Genomic DNA, 23,449 nt, shown 5'->3' on the forward strand with positions numbered 1-23,449 from the left:
AGTCACAGCATTTCCTTTCGATGTAAATTAATCTGAAGACAGATACAATGATATTTGCCACGTGTATCTATCTTTCATGTGTCCATTGAAAACATCTGGTCACTCATTATAATGTCAGACCACTCTGTCAAGCCACCAGGTTCCAGCTGAGGGGAGAACAAGAATGGCGGAACACTCAAAAAGCCCAAAAGCTTTCAACATTAAAAGACAGTGTGCATACAGTACACGATGCCTTACAATCACAGCTGGACATCACATACAGTGAATACACTTCTCTATGCCTCCCTATAGAGCATTTCCCTGCAATTTAGACTGACTGGGAGGAAATTGGCTAGAATGATCCCTTTCCCACACTGTGTCAGCACACCCTCTCTGCTCCCCAAATGAAAAGAGTGTCACAGGGGTCGTGTCTGGGCAGCTCCCTTGAGGATAGGGCCAGTCTGCAGGCCATGTCTGAAGTCTCCTCTGCCTGGTTGCTGCCTGGTCCCTATAGCAACAGCCCTGGCGGCTGCAGACGGCAGACATGGGGCCTCCAAACACATGCACATAATTAATGTGATTATATAGATATGTCAACCCTGTCACCTTCCAGTTCATTAAGCTGGACACTCTCCCAGACCTGTCAGAGGCTAGTAGAGGCCTGGGCCTGCCTGGCCATATACAGCGCTTTGCATTTGCCTTTTACCTGGAGGGACAATCAGAGCCAGCTTAATGCAGGGGCTTACTGGGCCTGAAGCCCCTGGGCCCCGGCCCGTGGGGGGCCCAAGAGGCAGCAAATAGTACAAAAATAAATAGCCTGCTGCTGCACTGCTGATCATCAGATGGGAGGAGGAGAGAAGTTAGGGGGCCCATGTGGGTAACTGGGGGGCCCTACCTTGATTGGGTAACTGATTTTTTAATATATATATATTTTTATAATAAACTGCATAATAAATAAATGTCACTGGTCAATTGTGTGAGTCAGGGGGGCTAGGTTCAAAACATTTTTTATTGAGCCTAGCCCCTGCCACACAATCTCTCGATGTTCAAAATAAACCAGAGAGCATAATTTATCCACAGAGTATCAATAGTTCATAAAAGATAACTGGAATAAGTTTTATCATAAGCACATACAGGTGAAGGAAAAGTCAAAATGAAGGAAAAGTATTTGCCCCATTGTCATCTTTTTAATTCTAAATGTTATCAGAGCTTCAACGAAAACCTAATATTAGATCAAGGGAACCTGAGTTTACAAATAACAAAAAAAGAGATACTTTATTTATTTATTTAATTAACAAAGTTATTCAACATCCAATATTCCTGTGTGAAAAAGTAATTGCCCTCTTACACTCAATAACTGGTTGTGCCACCTTTAGCTGCAATTCCTGCAACCAAATGCTTCCTGTAGTTTTTGTTCAGTCTCACATCGCTGTGGATTAATTTTGTCCCACTCTTGCGCAGCTGGGTCATGCAGCAAGACAATGATCTCAAACACGCAATCAAGTCTACATGAAAATGGCTAAAAAGCAACAAATTTGAAGTTTTTGAAAGGCCAATCCCAATTGTTGTGGCAGGATTGAAATTAGCAGTTCGTGCTTGAAAACCCACAAATATCGCTGAGTTAAAGCAGTTCTGCATGGAAGAGTGGGACAGAAATCCTCCACAGTGATGTGAGAGGCTGATCAATGAATGCAGAGAGTGTTTGGTTGGAGTCATTACAGCTAAATGTGGCACAACCAGTTATTGAGTGTAAGGGGGCAATTACTCTTTCACACAGGGGCATTGGGTGTTACATAACTTTGTTTATAATATTAATGAAAAAAAGTATGCAATTATTGTGTTATTTGTTCACTCAGGTTCCCTTTATCTAATATTAAGTTTTGGTTGAAGATCTGATAACATTTTGTGTGAAAAAATATGCAAAAATAGAGAAACTTTGAAAGAGACAAATACTTTTTCACAGCACTGAATGTATTATATTTCTATGGTTGGTTGCCTTTTGCAGATTTAAAAATACAATCCTAGGAAAAACACACAGTTTGGAAGCAAAGGCCTACCACTGAAAAGAGAAGTCTGTAGAACCAATAGAAACAATGTTTTCTCAACAACTTCCAATTTGTAGCTAACAGAAGCATTGTTTTTCAAAGTAGCTCATCTTGAGATAGGCTATTGCCACGACGAGCGCATCGGCCATCACCGTGAGTAGCCTATAGGGCCAGATTAAGAAATCATAGGCCCCGGGGCTTTAGGTTCTTTTCGATTTGTGGTCAATTTACTGTTTAACAAAAAGCCCCTTTATAATAAAGCCATAAAAACATTTGCCATGTGGCATAGGCTACAGTTGAGTACATGCGTTTTTAGGATTTCCACACATGGAGAACATTTTCAGCAGCTTTTTAAAAATGCATTTCATGCAATTCTACGTCATTTACATGACAGAAGACATTAATTGAATCTTTTTAATTTCACACAAATGGCCAAAATCAGTGGCTACTCTGACACTGACAAGCTGAGCTCAATGTGGTCTTCAATTCAAACATACAATAGCCAGGTCAATGAAGCAACACACAGATTGTACAATATTAGGAGGAAATATATACAGTATACAGTATATATATATAACAATGGCTACAGTAGGCTACTAAATCAAATTTCCATTGGCACACTGACCTACCTAATGATGAAGATGAAGCCATAGGCTCAACTGTAGCCTATGCCACATGGCAAGCATTATTATGGCTTTATTATAAAGGGGCTTTTTCTTCAACAGTAAATTTACCCCAGCATCAAATTGCATCTTGGTGCACAGATTTGTTTACAGATCATGATGGTGTACTCGGAAGGGGGGGGGGCTATAACAACAAAGCCCCAGGGACTATGATTTCTTAATCCGGCAATGGAGGGATTGGTGTGAATGTTAGGGAGAAAATTCTCCCAATGAAGTCAAAGTACTCAGATTAGCTGTGTTGCCATCATTGTAAAAGGCTCCATGATTTCAAAAGCGTCACAAATGGAAATTAATGATGAGATTAAACAGGGGGGGAATATTTCTTAAACATTTCACTCAGTTTTCCAGCACATCATATAAAAATCTATTGTTAAACTGTCAAAGTATTCTGTTATTGCAAGAGATATTTAGGATCAGAATCTCAGCCATCCATAATACACACGGTTCCTAGGTGTTAACTGCTCCCCTCTCTGGCAAGTTTTCTCAGTGTTTGAGCACGATTTCCTCCATTGAAGCATATCCCAACTCACCGGCACATAAAGGCTCAGACAAGGGGCCGTCCCTCTCCAAATTGGGCATCTTTGTGGGTTTTGACTGGATGTGGAAGTCAAATAATATCTCCAATAAATCATGTCAGCTCTGAATAACACCCTGCGGGCCGCAGTCTGGCTGTGACACATCTGAGGGAAGCCTTTGTTACTTATTACCAGGGATATCTGACAGAAGTTTGCTGTACAATATCCAGCTGTTTTTAACAATATCATTCCACAGTAGGAGTGATATCTAGAAAAAAATATACAATGAGGCAGAACAATGTTAAATTGTGATACTGCATCACATTGCTAAAAAGCTAAATGAAATTGACCACACAAAAATCTAAATATTTTTAACACAAATATATTAGATTGTTGGAGGAATAAGTGCAGTGAAATTATCAACGACTAAAATATTATCCACTCTGGAGGTTAAGGTCAGAGGTGAGGGTCAATTCAGCAGCTAGACACCATTGTCACGGATGATGTATTTTGTCAAATGGTGAATTAACTTTGAAAAAGCCCTTTCTTTTCTCCCACACTATATGATATACAAGACAAGACAGTGGGAGAAATGAAAAGCTAAAATTTTAATTAAAACATTTTGCTGGGATAATTAAAACATGTGGTATTGGCTAAGGTGTGATTAAGGTGTGACTAAGGTGTGATTAATCACCGATAATAAAAAGACAAGATTTAAAACAAGAGTTGAATAATTTCATAAGCCAGTAACATTTGCCACACAGACAACAGAATAAAACATTTTGTATACAACTAAAAGTTCAAACCATGCATTCATAAGTCTTTTGTTGAAAAAACATTTTCATACAAACCACAACGTAAAATGAATAACAAACATTCAATCAATTTGATTTTTTTTTTTAAACACAGAAATCACACTTTCCAAAAACAAAACGACCCAAAAGTCCAACAGCATGACACCTGTACCTTTCCAACATGATCAGTGGCAATAGAGTATAAATAAGTAAATACATTTTTTAAATTTTTAACCGTTGACACTATAAAATCAGCAACACATTTCAGACCTAGGTTTAAGTTTTAGGCAAGATTTGTTCTAAGCCTACATCATCCTAAAAAGGGGCAATCTGCAGTTGCTACATAAAATGTTTCACTTATAAATTGTACCCATTGATTCTTGAAGAATATAACTTATTAATGCCTCATGAGCTCAGTTCAAGTGTTCTACCCCATCAGAACCCAAATAAGGTTGTTTTACTCCAATGTTTGTTTACAAAGTATATAGAAAACTATATAGCCTCAAAACACGGTTAAAACTATCATTTTGATATCATGGATGGTCAGTCCTTGCATCCATAGCTCTATCTATACATTAAAGAGTGGTTACATTTTCCCTCCCCATCCCTCAGCTTTTACCGAAACAGGGGCGGGGAAGGTGCTTCGTTATTGTTTCAACTGCTGATTGACGCTTTAAGTGTAAATGATTGTTTGGCAGCAAAACAAAACGCAGGAAATACTTTGTTCAAACAAATTCAACTGACAAACTTTGTTGGGACTGAAAGATGGTTGCTAATACAGGTAAGATTTGCCAAATCCAGGCTGGGCTGGAGTGTTATTGAATGATACAGATAGATAGCTGTTATCACCCGTCTACTATTTGGCAGAAAAAAAGAGATATCTTATCATTGACTCAAAATCCCTGAGTTTCCAGGCACTTAGAATTCTTCACTGAATACCTCCATTAAAACACAGTAAAATATCCTCAGTGCTTTGTTTTAACAGGTGGGTAACTAATGATTAAGGAGAATGGACGGTCGAGTGGTGATGACTGCTGAATAGACTGAACTCCACGGGTCCATTACAATCAGTACGGTACAGCAGAACTAAAGGACGAAAATAAATAAAGCATCAAGCACTTCTGAAATCAGCCTCTACTAGCAAACTAGGCTGGAAGTAGTGGTACCTTTTCCGACTAGAAACAGCTCATTTGCAACATTGCCTGATACTATATGATAACATAAAAAATAAAAAAGTAACACTGGCTTCAAATGCATTTGTTAAAACAGAGAAATGTGATACATAGCAGTTGGACAGAATCCAGTCCACATTATATAGCATTTCATCATAGTCCTGGTCAAGGTCTAAGGGTCTGACTGGGCCCACAGGACAACAAGGTAGTAGTAGTAAGGTGTCAGCATGTCAGAAACCATCACATCCCTTTTGATATCGGTGACACCTTTGTTACAGTAACAGACAGGAGCACACACATCCTGTCCATTTGTTGTATTGAGTTTGACCTGCCTTGAACACTGGCACGGTGTTAGCTAGAGATTATGGGTAGTGTAGTCCTCTTCAGTTCTGCATGAGGTACTGGTGGAAGTAAATGCCAAACAAGCTGCTGATGACTTGGCAGGCAGCCACCCACCAGGTGAGGAAGGCAAAGAGGCCTCTGAAGAAGAGGGGGGTGAGGACGGAGCGCAGGGCAGAGAAGCCCTCGGTTAGACGGGCCACCGTGGCCTGGATGTCCTCCTCCATGTCCTCCACCCCCTCTTCGTCCTCCTCCAGCCCTGGCAGGACGGGAGAGACCGTGGGCATTACCAGGGCAGGGGTCACCCCCGGAGCCTGCTCTGCGCCACTCCATGAGAAGTCACCTGAGATACAAAAAAGTCAGTAGGGACAAATGGGTGTTACAACGAGACATTTGAAAGGCACAACTGAAATACATTACATTTCCATGGATCAAGCATTGTGATGAAACTGTTGGTATATTATCATAACTCCATATTGTTAAATTATAGAATGCAGATTCTCAGCATTTACGTAGGGCCACGTAAGGCCTCGCTAAAAATCGGATGCGAATTTGTGGTTTGCGTACAGTTTAGCAGCTGTTATAGCAGTGTACCAAAATACTTATGCTACTAGCTCCTAGCAACGCAGTCAAATGTCAAACAGCTAACATGTAAAGAAAAATACAACTACAAAAAAAGCAAGAAATCAAGAACGGCAGGATGAATCCAATTAACAACCCAAATAGCACTAAAACAGTATCAAAATGCAATCTATGCAAATGTACATCAGTGGAATTTACACAACAGCTAAGAATGACATGCACAGCAGTAGATACATTATAGTGAGATATGTGAAGAATCCAGTATATAAATAAATATGCAGTGTGTATAAATAATGAAAGTATTATTAGAACATAAGAAAAAGCGATTAATCATTTCCCCCCCCCCCCCTCAAAGCTAGTTGTTGCCATGTTAGGTACTGTACATGTCTTACCAAGGGCCTTCAGAGCCAGAGTAGAGAAGAGGATGAGTAGAACAGGGACCATGTACTGCAGGGTGACTATGGTCAGGTAGCAGAACACACGGGTCACCTGGAAGGACAACAACGTCAAAAGACTCATGGGTTTAAGGTCTCATCTGGTTCTCCAAACAACTCAAAAGAATTGCTTTCACATGAAAACGTTGCCATTTAGATGCGTTGTCGGACCTTCCTCTGGATGTCGATGGCGGCAATGCGCCCCGCCTCCTTCTTCATCTGGTCCACCCACTTCTGGGAGAGGTTGAGGTAGGCTTGCATGTGGTAGCGGGTGAGGGCCAGCCTCAGGCAGCACAGAACCACCACTGTCCACAGACGAACACTGTCAAACACCGCGCTTGACATACTGGGAATATCACACACACACACACACACACAGGAGATCTGTTAACACCTTGAGAAGGAATCAGCACAAGGGTGCCAAATGGTCACATTGGTAATATTGGAGTCCAGGAAACAAACACACACTTACAGGGTGACTGAAGTCTTCCCCATTGGAGCGTTCCCCAGGAAATCCCTAGCAATGGGTTTGATCCACAACACGATGACCACCACTGGGGCCAGGAAGCTCATGTGCAACAACATTCTAAGGGAAGCAGAAAACAACACAACACCCAAACAGTAAGACATTACTAGTCAGTGGAACCAGTTGGTTATTTGGTTTCACAGTTAAATAAGTGTATGTGTTCTTACTGGATGAATGGGCGGTCTGAGTTCATCTGAACTGCGTCCAGGTGGGTCTGGGCTAGGCGGAGGCCAGGGAAGGCCAGCAAAGCACCAATAAAAGCACAGATGGCAGCCAGACCCAACTTCACAGTCAGCTTGGTCACAGGGACTCTGATGGGAGTCCAAATATAATAGCAAACATTAAAGGGGCACATTTGCCAACACAGATGACTAAAAGCATATTGTCGGTCAATGAATGACTGGCAACTATTCTATGGACCCAAGTTGTGATTTAAATTTTTGGAAGGAAAAAAAATTCAACTGTCCAACTAAAAGATACTTACGACCACTCAGCAAAGCCTTGATGTTTTGCGAAAACCTCAAGGTTGTCAAAAAGACTGTTAAAACCTGCAATACAAAACATGAAAAAGCCCAAACTGAAATGATAAAATTAACTAAATAAATGTGTTATACATAGCCTAATGGGGCGTGCCATAGTAGGGGTTAATGTAGTGCACATACCAGGCTCCAGGCCAAACTCCAGGTAGTCCTCTCTGACCACCAGCACCAGCATGGCCACCAGCAGAGACAGGAAGCCAAAGGCCAGGCACACCGAGCGCTCGCCTCCCTCGTCAGACCTGAAGTAGTGGCCCATCAGGGAGTGGAGGGTTTTCCTGTGAGAGTTAAGGGAAACACAGGGACAACCGGACAGTCCTTTGGAAACAAAACAGCTCCGATCAAGGAGCAGCACAATATTGATGCATCCAAGTATTTTTCTGGCACAGTACATGTTTGGGTTATTCATTTACCAGGGTCCCACTTTGTAGAAAGTGACTAACACAGTTCTTACATAATAACATTGGCAAGTACAGTGAGTACAACTTCAGTTAGTCTAAGTTGACATTGTAACATAGTACTTAGAGCTGTTTTCTTAAGAATAGTTCATAATATTACTTTATCAAAATTGTAATACAATTGTGGGCTTCCAGAGTGAGGGTGAACTGAAGGATACAGGCAGCAGAGAACGGTCAGCACACACCAGATGGCCCCAATGTGGACTTCCTTGGCAGGGTCCACTACACAAAAGTAGCCCTCGGTGAAAAGGTAGATGCCCATGGCATACACTGCAAAGTCAATCAACCACTGGTACTCCAGGAAGAATCGCAGTACTGAGAAGGGGAAAGGAGAGGCAAAGCAGAAACATTGTAAGGAAAAGATAAGGCATAAAATACAAAGCCAGCTAAGGCTTGGAGGGCATTTCAGTTTACAGTAGTGGTGAAAAAACAGCTAGCTGGAGCTCGTCTGAGCGGTCAGCCACATCCTTTCCCCTATACAAGTCCATTCCTAATTGTAACACAAAGATTACCCCTATGATGTGTGTGTGTGTGTGTGTGTGCGCGCGCACAACTGTGTGGTGGGGATCAAGAGACAACAACTCTGGATATGGACACATCTGCCTTGTTCTAGCCTGACAGCCGGTAGCGAGTCAGAACCATAACAATCAGCATTACGTACTAGCGATGAGGGAATTCCCAGCCGAACGCTCAGACGAGCTCCAGCTAGCTGTTTTTTCGAGGTTCTTCGAATCGTTAGGATTCTGACCTGGCTACAGTGATGGCGTACCAGTGAGCTGTGAGGCCTTACATACCTCTCACATCCTACAGTCGTCCAACCCAGCTCCAGGCCGCCTCAGCGGTCAGGGAGTGACCACACTAGGGTTGGGTGATAACCAGATTTTTACGGGGACCTGCGTCATGTGCAGGAAGAGATCAGGAGGGCGTACTCACCACCGCGGGAGCACCATTTCTACCGCTACTCTCCTGACCGTCACCACTCTAGGCCCCCGGTTAGAGCCATCGTCCCCACCTTGGGAGTGCCAACACAGCCTATACTCCCCGAGTCAGGCAGGCTCCCTACTCCACGAGAGACACTACTCCACGAGAGACACTACTCCACAAGAGACACTACTCCACAAGAGACACTACTCCACAAGAGACACTACTCCACAAGAGACACTACTCCACAAGAGACACTACTCCACAAGAGACACTACTCCACGAGAGACACTACTCCACGAGAGACACTACTCCACGAGAGACACTACTCCACGAGAGACACTACTCCACGAGAGACACTACTCCACGAGAGACACTACTCCAGGTCTCTCCAGCCAGAGCATTTGCCACCTCCATGGGACCGTTGGGACTTCCACTATATCCAGAGGTGACCCAGTTATTTACCAGATCGTCGTCACTCAGGCCCCCCTGGCTGTAGGCGTATATACAGTTGAAGTTGGAAGTTTACATACACTTAGGTTGGAGTCATTAAAACTCATTTTTTCAACCACTCCTCAAATTTCTTGTTAACAAACTATAATTTTGGCAAGACGGTTTCTTTGTGAATCACACAAGTCATTTTTGCAACAATTGTTTACAGACAGATTATTTCACTTATAATTTACTGTATCACAATTCCAGTGGGTCAAAAGTTTACATGCACTAAGTAGACTGTGCCTTTAAACAGCTTGGAATATTCCATTCCATGGCTCGTGATTAGGCGAATTGACATACTTTGAGTCAACTGGAGGTGTACCTGTGGATGTATTTCAAGGCCTACCTTCAAATTCAGTGCCTCTTTGCTTGACATCATGGGAAAACCTAAAGGAATCAACAAAGACCTCAGAAAAAAAATGTAGACCACCACAAGCCTGATTCATTCTTCGGAGCAATTTCCAAACACCTGAAGGTACCACGTTCATCTGTACAAACAATAGTAAGCAAGAATAAAAACCATGGGACCACGCAGCCGTCATACCGCTCAGGAAGGAGAAGCGTTCTGTCTCCTAGAGATGAACGTACTTTGGTGAGAAAAGTGCAAATCAATCCCAGAATAACTACTTTTTGGAGAAATGTCCTTTGGTCTGATGAAACAAAAATAGAACTGTTTGGCCATAATGACCATGGTTATGTTTGGAGGAAAAAGGGGGAGGCTGGCAAGCCGAAGAACACCATCCCAACCGTGAAGCACGGGTGTGGCAGCATCATGTTGTGGGGGTACATTGCTGCAGGAGGGACTGGTGCACTTCACAAAATAGATGGCATCGTGAAGATGGAAAATTACGTGGATATATTGAAGCAACATCTCAAGACATCAGTCAGGAAGTTAGTCCTCAGTTGTACTAGGTCCGCTTTCTCCTGCCCTAGTCAGCCCTCAGTCCCTAGCCCATGTGAGTCATCAGGTTCCTACGCCGCTAGGCTCAGAGTTACCTAATCTACCAGTAGGCCCAAAGATCTACCACTCTCCCAGCTCTGTCGTTCTCCCTGGTAGGTCCAGGGTCAGTTCACCCTGGCAGGTCCAGGGTCAGTTCTCCCCGGCAGGCCCAACGTTATCAGTACTAGGCTCCCAGCCATCTGCCGTTCTAGTTTCGCTGTCTCCAGCTTTAGTTAGACCTCAGTCCACTGCTCCGCCAAGCTATAAGTTCTCTGCCCCACTAGGTCTGCAGCCTCTGCCCTCAGTTGGTCCGCAACCCCCAGCCTTAGGTCAGCAAGGAAACAGCTCAGTGCTACATGCCAAACAACTTGTCCTAGTTCTAGGCCCTGGGTCTCCTGTCCCCTTAGGCTCCGGGTTATCTGCTCCTCTAGGTGTGTAGTCCCTGCCTCTAGCCAGTTCGCAGCCTGTCTTGGCGCGAGGCTACAAGTTCCCTGCTCAGCTAGTTTTGTAGCCTCCCGCTATACCTGGCTTGCAGTCCTTAGTCTTAGTATTGGTTTCAAGTCCCCTGCACTGCTAGGCCCTCAGCCCCAGGGTGGCTGCTGTCTCCAGTTCTGGAGGGCCGCCGGCCTCCTGCACTGGATGACCCTCCGTTCAGTCGCAACTCGGAGACCACCTGACAGTCTCCGAGGCCTAGCCTGCACCTGCCTCCGGATCGTCTAACTTCGGTCTGTAACGTCTGAACCGTTTGGGCTACACACTAATATACAGTACTAGTCAAAAGTTTGGACACACTCATTCAACGGTTTTTCTTAATGTTTTACTATTTTCTACATTTTAGAGTAATACTGAAGACATATGGAATCATGTAGTAACCAAAACAGTGTTAAACAAATCTAAATACATTTGAGATGAGATTCTTCCAAGTTGCCACCCTTTACCTTGATGACAGCTTTTCACACTCTTGGCATTCTCTCAACCAGCTTCATGAGGTAGTCACCTGGAATGCATTTCAATTAACAGGTGTGCCTAATTTGTGGAACCTCTTTCCTTCTTAATGTGTTTGAGCCAATCAGTTGTTTTGTGACAAGGGGCTAAAGTCCATATTATGGAAAGAACAGCTCAAACAAGCAAAGAGAAACGTACACAAACGTCATATACAGTCCATCATTACTTTAGGACATAAAGGTTCGTTAATCTGTAGAATTTCAAGAACTTTGAAAGTTTCTTCAAGTGCAGTCGCAAAAACCATCAAGTGCTATGATGAAACTGGCTCTCATGAGGACCGCCACAGAAAAGGAAGACCCAGAGTTACCTCTGCTGCAGAGGGTAAGTTCATTAGTTACCAGCCTCAGAAATTGCAGCCCAAATAAATGCTTTAGAGTTCAAGTAACAGACACATCAACATCAACTGTTCAGAGCAGACTGCGTGAATCAGGCCTACATTATTGAATTGCTGCAAAGAAACCACTACTAAAGGACACCAATAAGAAAAATAGACTTGCTTGGGCCAAGAAGCACGAGAAATGGACATTAGACCAGTGGAAATCTGTCCTTTGGTTTGATGAGTCCAAAATTGAGATTTTTGGATCCAACCGCCGTGTCTTTGTGAGACGCAGAGTCGGTAAACAGATGATCTCCGCATGCGCGGTTCCCACCGTGAAGCATGGAGGAGGTGGTGTGCTTTGCTGGTGAAACGGTCTGTGATTTATTTAGAATCCAAGGCACACAACCAGCATGGCTACCACAGCATTCTGCAGCGATACGCCATCCCGTCTGGTTTGCGCTTAGTGGGACTATCATTTGTTTTTCAACAGGACAATGACCCAACACACCTCCAGGCTGTGTTAGGGCTATTTGACCAAGGAGAGCAATGGAGTGCTGCATCAGATGACCTGGCCTACACAATCACCTGACCTCAACCCAATTGAGATGGTTTGGGATGAGTTGGACAAAAGAGTGCAGGAAAAGCAGCCAACAAGTGCTCAGAAAATGTGGAAACTCCAAGACCGTTGGAAAATCATTCCTCATGAAGCTGATTGAGAGAATACCAAGAGTGTGCAAAGCTGTCAACAAGGCAAAGGGTAGGTTCTTTGAAGAATCTAAAACATATTTTGATTTGTTTAACACTTTTTTGGTTGCTACATGATTCCATGTGTTATTTAATAGTTTTGAGGTCTTCACCATTATTATACAACATAGAAAATAGTCAAAGGAAAAATCCTTGAATGAGTAGGTGTGTCCAAACTTTTGACTGGTACTATATATGGAGACTGTTTAATGCCAAAAATATGGGGTTAAATACATGTAAAAAATAATAACGTTTCCTGATCTTTCTTATCTCTCTCAGATATAGGAGAGACACTTCAGAACAAACTTATTTTTGATATATTTGGGGGACTATCTGTTATTCAATGTGCTTCTATGTGCTAATAGCAGTAAGACCCTAAATCATTTCAAATTGTTTAATATATATTTTTTTTATAGTTCAAGGGGTTTTAAACTCAAAAAGCTAAATGATCCTTGATATGACCTTCTTAAAACAATTCCATATAGCTTAGTAGAACCCCCCCTCCCGTGGATTAGACAGGGTTTAGACTCTGACAAGTCCCCCAGTAGAACCTTTTTCAAGTTGTTTGGATTTATATAAGAAATCCAAGGGCAGCTGTAAAAAAGGCCATGCCTGTGCACGGGACTTTCCCCACAGTCTCTTAAGGGTGGATCACTCTCCATCACAGCTGTCCATCACAGCCCTTCGTTTTCAGCCAATCAGCGGGCTTGGACACTCGTGGACACTGCACCTGCCCATTCTAGCTGACACAAGAACACAGGTTTTGGTGAACAAGTTACTTTACTACATTTGTATTTGTAGTACTGCTGTAATTATGCACCTGATTCCCTTGTATATTTAGGATGGCCTACAGCTGGTGGAAATTGTGTATATCATTATTGCATTGCTTGCATGAGTATTTATGCACAATATGTTAGTTTAGAAATTGTTATTTTATAGCTTGTAATGTTTGCACATCCTACCACTGCGCATTCATAGTTCGCACTAGTGCTATGCCATGGCGAGTTTCTAGAAGTTTCAGACGGTCCTTGAAGCTCGCGTGTGCAGAGTCTGATGTACGACTCTGTAGGACCAGAGACAGACCAGATAAGATCTACATCAGGCCAGAGAGAGGGGGCTATAAATCGTGCCTGTCCGAGTTATTAGTTCTCTCTCTGCTATGTGTGTATGTAATGCCATTATGTAAAGATCCTGTTGTATTGCTACATTATAGTAGATCTTATCTGGTCTGTCTCTGGTCCCACAGAGTCGTACATCAGACTGTGCAAGTGCGAGCTTCGAGGACCGTCTCTGAAACTTCTATCAGGTTCTAGAAACCTGCCATGGCATAAGAAACTATGAATGCGCAGTGGTAGAATGTGCATACACTACAAGCTATACTATAATAATTTCTAAACAAACATATTGTGCGTAAATACTTATGCAAGTGATGTAATAATGATATACAGTGGCAAGAAAAAGTATGTGAACCATTTGGAATTTCTGCATGAATTGGTCATGAAACTTGATCTGATCTTCATCTAAGTCACAACAATAGACAAACAGTCTGCTTATACTAATATCACACAAACAATTATATGTTTTCATGTCTTGATTGAACACACCGTGTAAACATTCACAGTGTAGGGTGGGAAAAGTATGTGAACCCTTGGATTTAATAACTGGTTGACCCTCAAATTGGCAGCAATAAACTCAACCAAACGTTTTCTGTAGTTGCGGACCAGACCTGCACAACAGTCAAGAGGAATTTTGGAGCAGTCATCTTTACCAAACTGTTTCAGTTCAGTAATATTCTTAGGATGTCTGGTTTGAACCGCTCGAGGTCATGCAACAGCATTTTAAATCGGGTTGAGGTCAGGACTCCAAAGAAGACGTATTTTCTTCTGTTGAAGCCATTCTGTTGTTTGATTAACTTCCGTGTTTTGGGTCGTTGTCTTGTTGCATCACCCAACTTCTGTTGAGCTTCAATTGGTGGACAGATAGCCTTACATTCTCCTGCAAAGTGTCTTAATGGACTTGGGAATTCATTTTTCCGCCGATGATAGCAAACTGTCCAGGCCCTGAGGCAGCAAAGCAGCCCCAAACCATGATGCTCACTCCACCATACTTTACAATTGGAAAGAGGTTTTGATGTTGGTGTGCTGTGTCTTTTTTCTCTCCACACACAGTGTTGTGTGTTCCTTCTAAACTCAACTTCAGTTTAATCTGGCCACAGAATATTTTCCAGAAGGGCTGTGGAACATCCAGGTGCTCTTTTGCGAACTTCAGACGTGCAGCAATGTTTCTTTTGGACAGCAGTGGCTTCATCCGTGGTGTCCTCCTATGAACACCATTCTTGTTTAGTGTTTAACGTATTGTAGACTCATCAACAGAGATGTTAGCATGTTCCAGAGATTTCTGTAAGTCTTTAGCTGACACTCTAAGATTCTTAACCTCATTGAGCATTCTGCGCTGTGCTCTTGCAGTCATCTTTGCAGAACAACCAGGAGAGTAGCAACAGTGCTGAATTTAGTGCTCCATTTATAGACAATTTGTCTTACCGTGGACTTATGAAAATCAAAGCTTTAAGAGATACTTTTGTAACCCTTTCCAACTTCATGCAAGTCAACAATTCTTAATCTTAGGTCTTCTGAGATGTCTTTTGTTCGAGGCATGGTTCACATCAGGCAATGTTTCTTGTGAATAGCAAACTCAAATGTTGTGTGTGTTTTTTATAGGGCAGGGCAGCTCTAACCAACATCTCCAATCTCGTCTCATTGATTGGACTCCAGGTTAGCTGACTCCCGACTCCAATTAGCTTTTGGATAAGTCATTACCCTAGGGGTTCACATACATTTTCCAACCTACACTGTGAATATTTAAATGATGTATTCAATATAGACAAGAAAAACACAATAATTTGTTTGTTATTCGTTTATGCACACTGTGTTTGTCTATTGTTGTGAGATGAAGATCAGATGAAATTTTATGACAAATTTATGCAAAACTCCAGGTAATTCCAACAGGTTCATACTTTTTCTTGCCACTGTACACAATATGCACCAGCAGTAGGCCATCTGAAATATTCAAGGGAATTAGGTGCAGGATAACAGTAGAGCTACAATACAGACCTATAAACTAAACAGCTAAGCATTACTAAACAGCATAAAATCCCCAGTCGTAGACCCCACAACTTACTTTCCTGGATGCGCGCACAATGTTCCTTGAGTAAACAGTAAACTAGGTCACCAGCCAAAACTTGTGTACTCTTCTTGTAACATCGATAAAACTCTGAGCAAAACGGGCAGGTGCGGGGTCCACATGCGTATCCAAGCCCACTGATTTAAAATAATAATGTAATGGCGCCGTAGGGGATGGCTGCCGTTTTATGGGCTCCTAACCAACTGTGCTATTTTGTGTGTTTTTTTCGCATTGTTTGTAACTTATTTTGCACATAATGTTGCTGCTACCGTCTCTTATAACCAAAAAGAGCTTCTGGATATCAGAACAGCGATCACTCACCTCGAATTGGACAAAGATTTTTTTTCTTCTCTGAGACCAGGCCCAAATCTCTCATTCGCGTGAAGAACAGATGGAAATACAGGGGGCGGAGATCAGGGAGCCTTGTGAGAATTTGTCGGTGAGTGGGTAACCCACCTCTACCATGAGTTCAATTAGCCAACGTGCAATCACTGGAAAATAAACTGAATGATCTTCGTTCGAGACCATCTTACCAACAGGACATTAAAAATGTTAATATCTTACGTTTCAACGAGTCGTGGCTGAACGACGACACGCAAAATACACCGCTGGCTTGGTTATCCGTGCATCGGCAGGACAGAACGGCTACGTCTGGTAAGACGAGCGGTGGGGGAGTGTGTCTATTTGTCAATAACAGCTAGTGCGCAACATCTAATATTAAGGTAGTCTCGTGGTATTGCTCACCTGAGGTAGAGTACATCATGATAAGCTGTAGACCACACTATCTACCAAGAGTTTACATCTATATATTTCATAGCTGTCTATTTACCACCACAATGCAGGTGCTGGCACGAAGACGTACAGCTTGTTGAGTGCAAAGGCCATAAGCAAACAGGAAAATGCTATTCAGAAGCGACGCACCTAGTGGCCGACTTTAATACCGGCAAAATTGTGTCCGTTTTACTTAATTTCTACCTGCATGTCACATGGGCAACCATAGAGGGAAAAAAACTATTGTTCACCTTTACTCCACACAGAGATGCATACAAAGCTCTCTCCCTCACCCTCCATTTGGCAAATCTGACCATAACACTCCTGATTCCTGGTCACAAGCAAAAACTAAAGCAAGAAGTACCAGTAACTTGCTCAATACAGAAGTGGTCAGATGACGCGGAAGCTACGTTACAGGACTGTTTTGCTAGCACAGTACACGCTGATTCGGTGAGCGAGTTTATTAGCAAGTGCACCAGTGATGTTGTACCCACGGTGACAATTAAAACCTTCCCCAACCAGAAACCGTGGATTGATAGCAGCATTCGTGCAAAACTGAAAGCACGAACCACTGCTTTTAATCATGGCAAGGCAACCAGAAACATGACCGAAGACAAACAGTGTAGCTATTCCATCCGCAAGGCAATCAAACAAGCTAAGCGTCCATATAGAGACAAAGTAGAGTCGCAATTCAACGGCTCAGACATGAGACGTATGTGGCAGGGTCTACAGTCAATCACGAATTACAAAAAGAAAACCAGCCCCGTCGCAGACACCGATGTCTTGCTCCCAGACAAACTAAACAACTTCTTTGCTCGCTTTGAGGACAATACAGTGCCACGGACACGGCCCGCTACCAGAATCTGCGGGCCCTCCTTCACCGCAGCCAACGTGAGTAAAACATTTAAAAGTGTTAACCCTCGCAAGGCTGCCGACCCAGACGGCGTCCCTAGCCACGTCCTCAGAGCATGCGCAGACCAGCTGGCTGGTGTGTTTACAGACATATTCAATCAATCCATATCCCAGTCTGCTGTTCCCACATGCTTCAAGAGGGCCACCATTGTTCCTGTTCCCAAGAAAGCTAAGGTAACTGAGCTAAACGACTATCGCCCCGTAGCACTCACTTCCGTCATCATGAAGTGCTTTGAGAGACCAGTCAAGGATCATATCACCTCCACCCTACCTGACACCCTAGACCCACTCCAATGTGCTTACCACCCCAATAGGTCCACAGACGACACAGTCGCAATCACACTGCCCTAACCCATCTGGACAAGAGGAATAGCTATGTAAGAATGCTGTTCATCGATTACAGCTCAGCATTTAACACCATAGTGCCCTCCAAACTCGTCATTAAGCTCGAGACCCTGGGTCTCAACCCCGCCCTGTGCAACAGGGTCCTGAGCTTCGACGGGCAACCTCCAGGTGGTGAGGGTAGGAAACAACATCTCCATCCCACTGATCCTCAACACTGTTGCCCCACAAGGGTGCATTCTCAACCCTCTCCTGCTCACCCATGACTGCGTGCCCATGCACGCCTCCAACTCAATCATAAAGTTTGCAGACGACACTAGTGGTAGGCTTGATTACCAACAACGAAGAGACGGCCCACAGGGAGGAGGTGAGGGCCCTCTGAGTGTGGTGTCAGGAAAATAACCTCACACTCAACGTCAACAAAACAAAGGAGATGATCGTGGACTTCAGGAAACAGCAGAGGGCGCACCCCCCTATCCACGTCGACGGTACAGTAGAGGAGAAGGTGGAAAGTTAAGTTGCTCAGCGTACACATCATGGACAAACTGAAATGGTCCGCCCACACAGACAGCGTGGTGAAGAAGGCGCAACAGCACCTCTTCAACCTCAGGAGGCTGAAGAAATGTGGCTTGTCACCAAAAAACAAACTTTTACAGATGTACAATCGAGAGCATCCTGTCGGGCTGTATCACCGGCTGGTACGGCAACTGCATCGCCCACAACCGTAAGGCTCTCCAGAGGGTAGTGAGGTCTGCACAACGCATCACCGGGGGAAAACTACATGCCATCCAGGACACCTACACCACCTGATGTCACAGGAAGGCCATAAAGATCATCAAGGACAACAACCACCCGAGCCACTGCCTGTTCACCCCGCTATCATCCAGAAGGCAAGGTCAGTATAGGTGCATCAAAGCAGGGACCGAGAGACTGAAAAACAGCTTCTAGCTCAAGGCCATCAGACTGTTAAACAGCCACCACTAACATTGAGTGGCTGCTGCCAACATACTGACTCAACTCCAGCCACTTTAATAATTAAAAATTGGATGTAATAAATGTATCACTAGTCACTTTAAACAATGCTACTTTATATAATGTTTACATATCCTACATTACTCATCTCATATATACAGTTGAAGTCGGAAGTTTACATACACTTAAGTTGGAGTCATTAAAACTCGTTTTTCAACCACTCCACAAATGTCTTATTAACAAACTATAGTCTTGGCAAGTCAGTTTGGACATCTACTTTGTGTATGACACAAGTAATTGTTCCAACAATTGTTTACAGACAGATTATTTCACTGTATCACAATTACAGTGGGTCAGAAGTTAATCAACGCTAAGTTGATTGTGCCTTTAAACAGCTTGGAAAATTCCAGAAAAGAATGTCATGGCTTTAGAAGCTTCTGATAGGCTAATTGACATCATTTAAGTCAATTGGAGGTGTATCTGTGGATGTATTTCAAGGCCTACCTTCAAACTCAGTGCCTCTTTCCTTGACATCATAGGAAAATCAAAAGAAATCAGCAAAGACCTCAGAAAAAAATTGTAGACCTCCACAAGTCTGGTTCATCCTTGGGAGCAATTTCCTAACGCCTGAAGGTACCACGTCCATCTGTACAAACAATAGTACGCAAGTATAAACCCCATGGAACCACGCAGCCATCATACCGCTCAGGAAGGAGAAGTGTTCTGTCTCCTAGAGATTAACGTACTTTAGTGGGAAAAATGCAAATCAATCCCAGAACAACAGCAAAGGACCTTGCGAAGATGCTGGAGGAAACGGGTACAAAAGTAACTATATCCACAGTAAAACGAATCCTATATCGACATAACCTGAAAGGACGCTCAGCAAGGAAGAAGCCACTGCTCCAAAACCGCCATAAAAAAGCCAAACTACAGTTTGCAACTGCACATGGGGACAAAGATCGTACTTTTTGGAGAAATGTCCTCTGGTCTGATGAAACAAAAATAGAACTGTTTGGCCATAATGACCATCGTTATGTTTGGAGGAAAAAGGGGGAGGCTTGCAAGCCGAAGAATACCATCCCAATCGTGAAGCACGGGGGTGGCAGCATAATGTTGTGGGGGTGCTTTGCTGCAGGAGGGACTGGTGCACTTCACAAAATAGCATCACGAGGAAAGAAAATTATGTGGATATATTGAAGCAACATCTTAAGACATCAGTCAGGAAGTTAAAGCTTGGTCACAACTGGATCCTGGACTTTCTGACGGCCTCCACTGGTGGTAAGGGTAGGCAACAACACATCTGAAACGCTGATCGTCAACACGGGGGCCCCTCAGGGGTGCGTGCTTAGTCCCCTCCTGTACTCCCTGTTCACCCACGACTGGAAGGTCTGATCACAGACAACAATGAGACAGCCTATCGGGAGGAGGTCAGAGACCTGGCAGTGTGGTGCCAGGACAACAACCTCTCCCTCAACGCGACCAAGACAAAAGGAGCTTATCGTAGACTTCAGGAAAAGGAGGGTCTACCACACCCCCATTCACATCGACGGGGCTGTAGTGGAGAGGGTCTAGAGTTTCAGATAACTTGGTGTCCACATAACCAACAAACTATAATGGTCCAAACACACCATGACAGTCGTGAAGAAGACCAGTTGCATCACCGCCTGGTATGACAACTGCTTGGCATCTGACCGTAAGGCACTACAGACGATAGTGCTTAAGGCCCAGTACATCACTGGGGCCAGGCTGCCTGTCATCCTGGACCTATATACTAGGCGGTGTCAGAGGAAGGCCCCAAAAATTGTCAAAGACTCCAGTCACCAAAGTCATAGACTGTTCTCTCGGCACAGCAAGGGATACCAGAGAGCCAAGTCTAGGTCCAAAAGACTCCTTAACAGCTTCTACCCCCTAAGACTGCTGAATAATTAATCAATTGGCCACCCTGACAATTTATATTGACCCCTCCCCCCGTTTCTTTTTACACTGCTGTTTATTATCTATGCATAGACACTTTACCCCAACCTACATGTGCAAACTACCTCGACTAACCTGTACCCCCACACACTGTCTCAGTACCGGTACCCTCTGTATATAGCCTTATTGTTATTTTATTGTGTTACTTTTTATTTTATTACTTAAGTGTATTTAGTAAATACTTTCTTAACTCTATTTCTTGAATTGTTGGTTAAGGGCTTGTAAGTAAGCATTTCACAGTAAGGTCTACACAATATATATTCGGCGCATGTGACAAATACAATTTGATTTGATCTTTGATTGTCCAAAAATGATGGGCTATGATTGACAGCTAAGATGGAGAGATAGCCACCCTAAAAGGTTTGTGGGGAAAGTCCCGTGCACAGGCATGGCCTTTTTTTTTTTTTTTTTACAAGTGGTGCTTTTGTTTATTTACCAAGGGCATCAAGGACACCGACTGGAGCTTTTTCTAAGTGAAGGTCAATGTCCTTGGGAACTGTGAGAGGCTTGCTGTCCCCATTCTGTCTCCTACAAAACAGAAGTAGTCAGCAAACATTTCCTTTAACAGCCAGTCTACCACCATAAGAGTGATACAAAGGCAGCAGACACCAGTTGTACTGTATCATCATGCCCCCTCCCACCTGTGCCCAGCTCACACCTGTCTCTCTTGCTGGGCTTGCTGGGCATCTGTTTTCCAGCTAGGGCACACAGCTCTCCCTCAGAGGGGTGTTTGAACCGGAAAAGACTGAAAGGATAAAATTAGATTTGTTAAAAATATATATACACACCCCAAGTAAGTTATTAGCTAGTAGTAGGGTCACAGTTGTTCTTTCAAATAAATGGCCCCTGATAAGGTCTAAGAGTTTATCATGGCCTTATGATCATACCAGGAATGTCAAACCCTTACCATGAAGTCAACATTACCAAGACATAGCTACACCCCATCTCCAAAGCCACTTCTGTATATGACATTTGTGTACATGACTTTACCTGCCATTGCACAGGAGCCAGCGGGCAAATGAACAGTGTGGAGCCATTCTCTGCATGATGCTAGCAGCCAGCAAGCTGACCACCAGCTGCACTCCAATCAGCGCCTGGTCAGTGAGAGAGAACACACACACACTTGGTTAATCAAACTAAAGTACAAAAATGTGTTAACCCAACTTTTATAGACAGCCAACATGGAATTTCCAGATACATTTTTCATCTGACACATCAGCTGCTATGCATTTCAAAGGAGTCGCTACTAACGTTACATCTGCCAAAGGGTGGGGGGCGCACTCCCTACCGTGTCAGTCATTCAACTTTTCAACGAAGAAACCAAATCCTCTACAGCCAATGAAATAAATTGCCCAAGATAGCCACTATACCTCCTGTCGTGGCTGTGAAGGTTTAAGTGAACCATCCATGATAGCAGCCCAAGCAAGCTAGCTAACTTATTGTGCAACGTGTACATAACTAGTAAAATGAATGGAAAGAGCAATTTATGCAGCTAGCTAACTTCAAACTGACACCCAGCCAGCTATCAACTTGCAGGGAACCTATAGTTATCTAACTTCGTTACTTTACAGGTAGTTGATCATGCTAAGCTAGCTAGCTAGGCTAACAATTTTGTAGTCAAATACGTGTAACAGTGGCTAAAAGCTAGCTACAAGCATTAGCTAGCGAAGCTTTAAATGCTGGGTACAAGTGGCTACAGCAAAAGATTTAGCTACTCACCATCTCTTCAATTATCCGAAGTTTTTTTCGTAGTGTTAGCTACACACGCGTGTAGGTAGCTTTCAGTGTCTTGACAGCTGATGACATGTGAAACTTGGGCTGCATTCAGTACATAAAAGCGTAATAGAACGTTTCATTTGAACCAAAACGGGGCTGTACACTAGGAGAGCGTACGTAGCTCAAAGTCTGTTCAGGAACGTAAAAGAACGTTTTGGGAAAACGTGTGTTCAATACAAACTGTTCCGCAACGTAGCAAGCGGTCATGCTAATTGAACGCACCCCCGGATTTGGTTTCCACGATCCTCAGAAAGACAAGCGTTTTCAGTGGATCGAGAAGCCTGTTGACGATTTAATTGGATACCCTTATAAAATATTCAAAAAAAATTGAAGATTTCCAGTAAAAATATTCCTCGGTCACAATGGCTGTGTTCGAGAGCATCAAAACCGTGATGTATCTTGGGTAAATTGTGACTGACTGATCTTCAAATAATATTGAGTAGTTATTTAGACTGCAAGGTGATTTGTAGATCAGTCAGTCTCGACTCTCATTTCAAGTCGGCTACAAGGTCGAACGCACCCAATAACAATAATCATGTATTTTCTCATGGAGAAAATCAATTGTTTCACCTGCTTAGCAATAAAAAGCAGTGGTGGGAAAAGTACCCAGTAGTCATACTTGAGTAAAAGTAAAGATACCTTAATAGAAAATGACTCAAGTAAAAGTGAAAGTCACCCAGTAAATTACTATTTGAGTAAAAGTCCAAAGTGTTTGGTTTCAGATATACTTCAATATCAAAAGTTGCTAAAATATACTTAAGTATCAAAGTATAAATAATTTCAGATATGTTATACTAAGGAAACCAGACGGCACCTTTTTCTTATTTTTATTTACATATAGCCAGGGGGACACTAACACTCAGACACTAACACTTACAAACGAAGCATGTGTGTTTAGTGAGTCCGTCAGATCAGAGGCAGTACGGGTGACCAGGGATGTTCTCTGTTTAGTGAGTCCGTCAGATCAGAGGCAGTACGGGTGACCAGGGATGTTCTCTGTTTAGTGAGTCCGTCAGATCAGAGGCAGTACGGATG

General features: G+C 43.3%; 1 protein-coding gene and 1 long non-coding RNA gene across 2 annotated transcripts in view; one reads left to right on the forward strand and one right to left on the reverse strand.

Annotated features, from left to right (window-relative positions):
• The window catches only part of LOC149983543 (uncharacterized), a 246,593-nt gene that overhangs the window by 108,765 nt on the left and 114,379 nt on the right, over nt 1-23,449 (forward strand). The gene's annotated exons all lie outside the window — the stretch shown is intronic.
• LOC110524249 (transmembrane protein 161A) lies at nt 3,936-22,834 on the reverse strand. The gene is made up of 12 exons (XM_021603723.3): nt 22,358-22,834; nt 21,629-21,732; nt 21,297-21,383; nt 21,075-21,166; nt 8,222-8,378; nt 7,732-7,883; nt 7,554-7,617; nt 7,237-7,380; nt 7,016-7,129; nt 6,715-6,889; nt 6,502-6,598; nt 3,936-5,870 (listed from the first exon to the last, which is right to left on the reverse strand). The coding sequence occupies exons 1-12, from the start codon at nt 22,358-22,360 to the stop codon at nt 5,572-5,574; spliced, it is 1,488 nt and encodes a 495-aa protein (XP_021459398.1). The 5' UTR covers nt 22,361-22,834; the 3' UTR covers nt 3,936-5,571.

This window comes from Oncorhynchus mykiss, chromosome 5 (assembly GCF_057628025.1).
Source record: "Oncorhynchus mykiss isolate SJ-2025 chromosome 5, ASM5762802v1, whole genome shotgun sequence".
In the NCBI taxonomy this organism is placed as follows: Eukaryota; Metazoa; Chordata; class Actinopteri; order Salmoniformes; family Salmonidae; genus Oncorhynchus; species Oncorhynchus mykiss.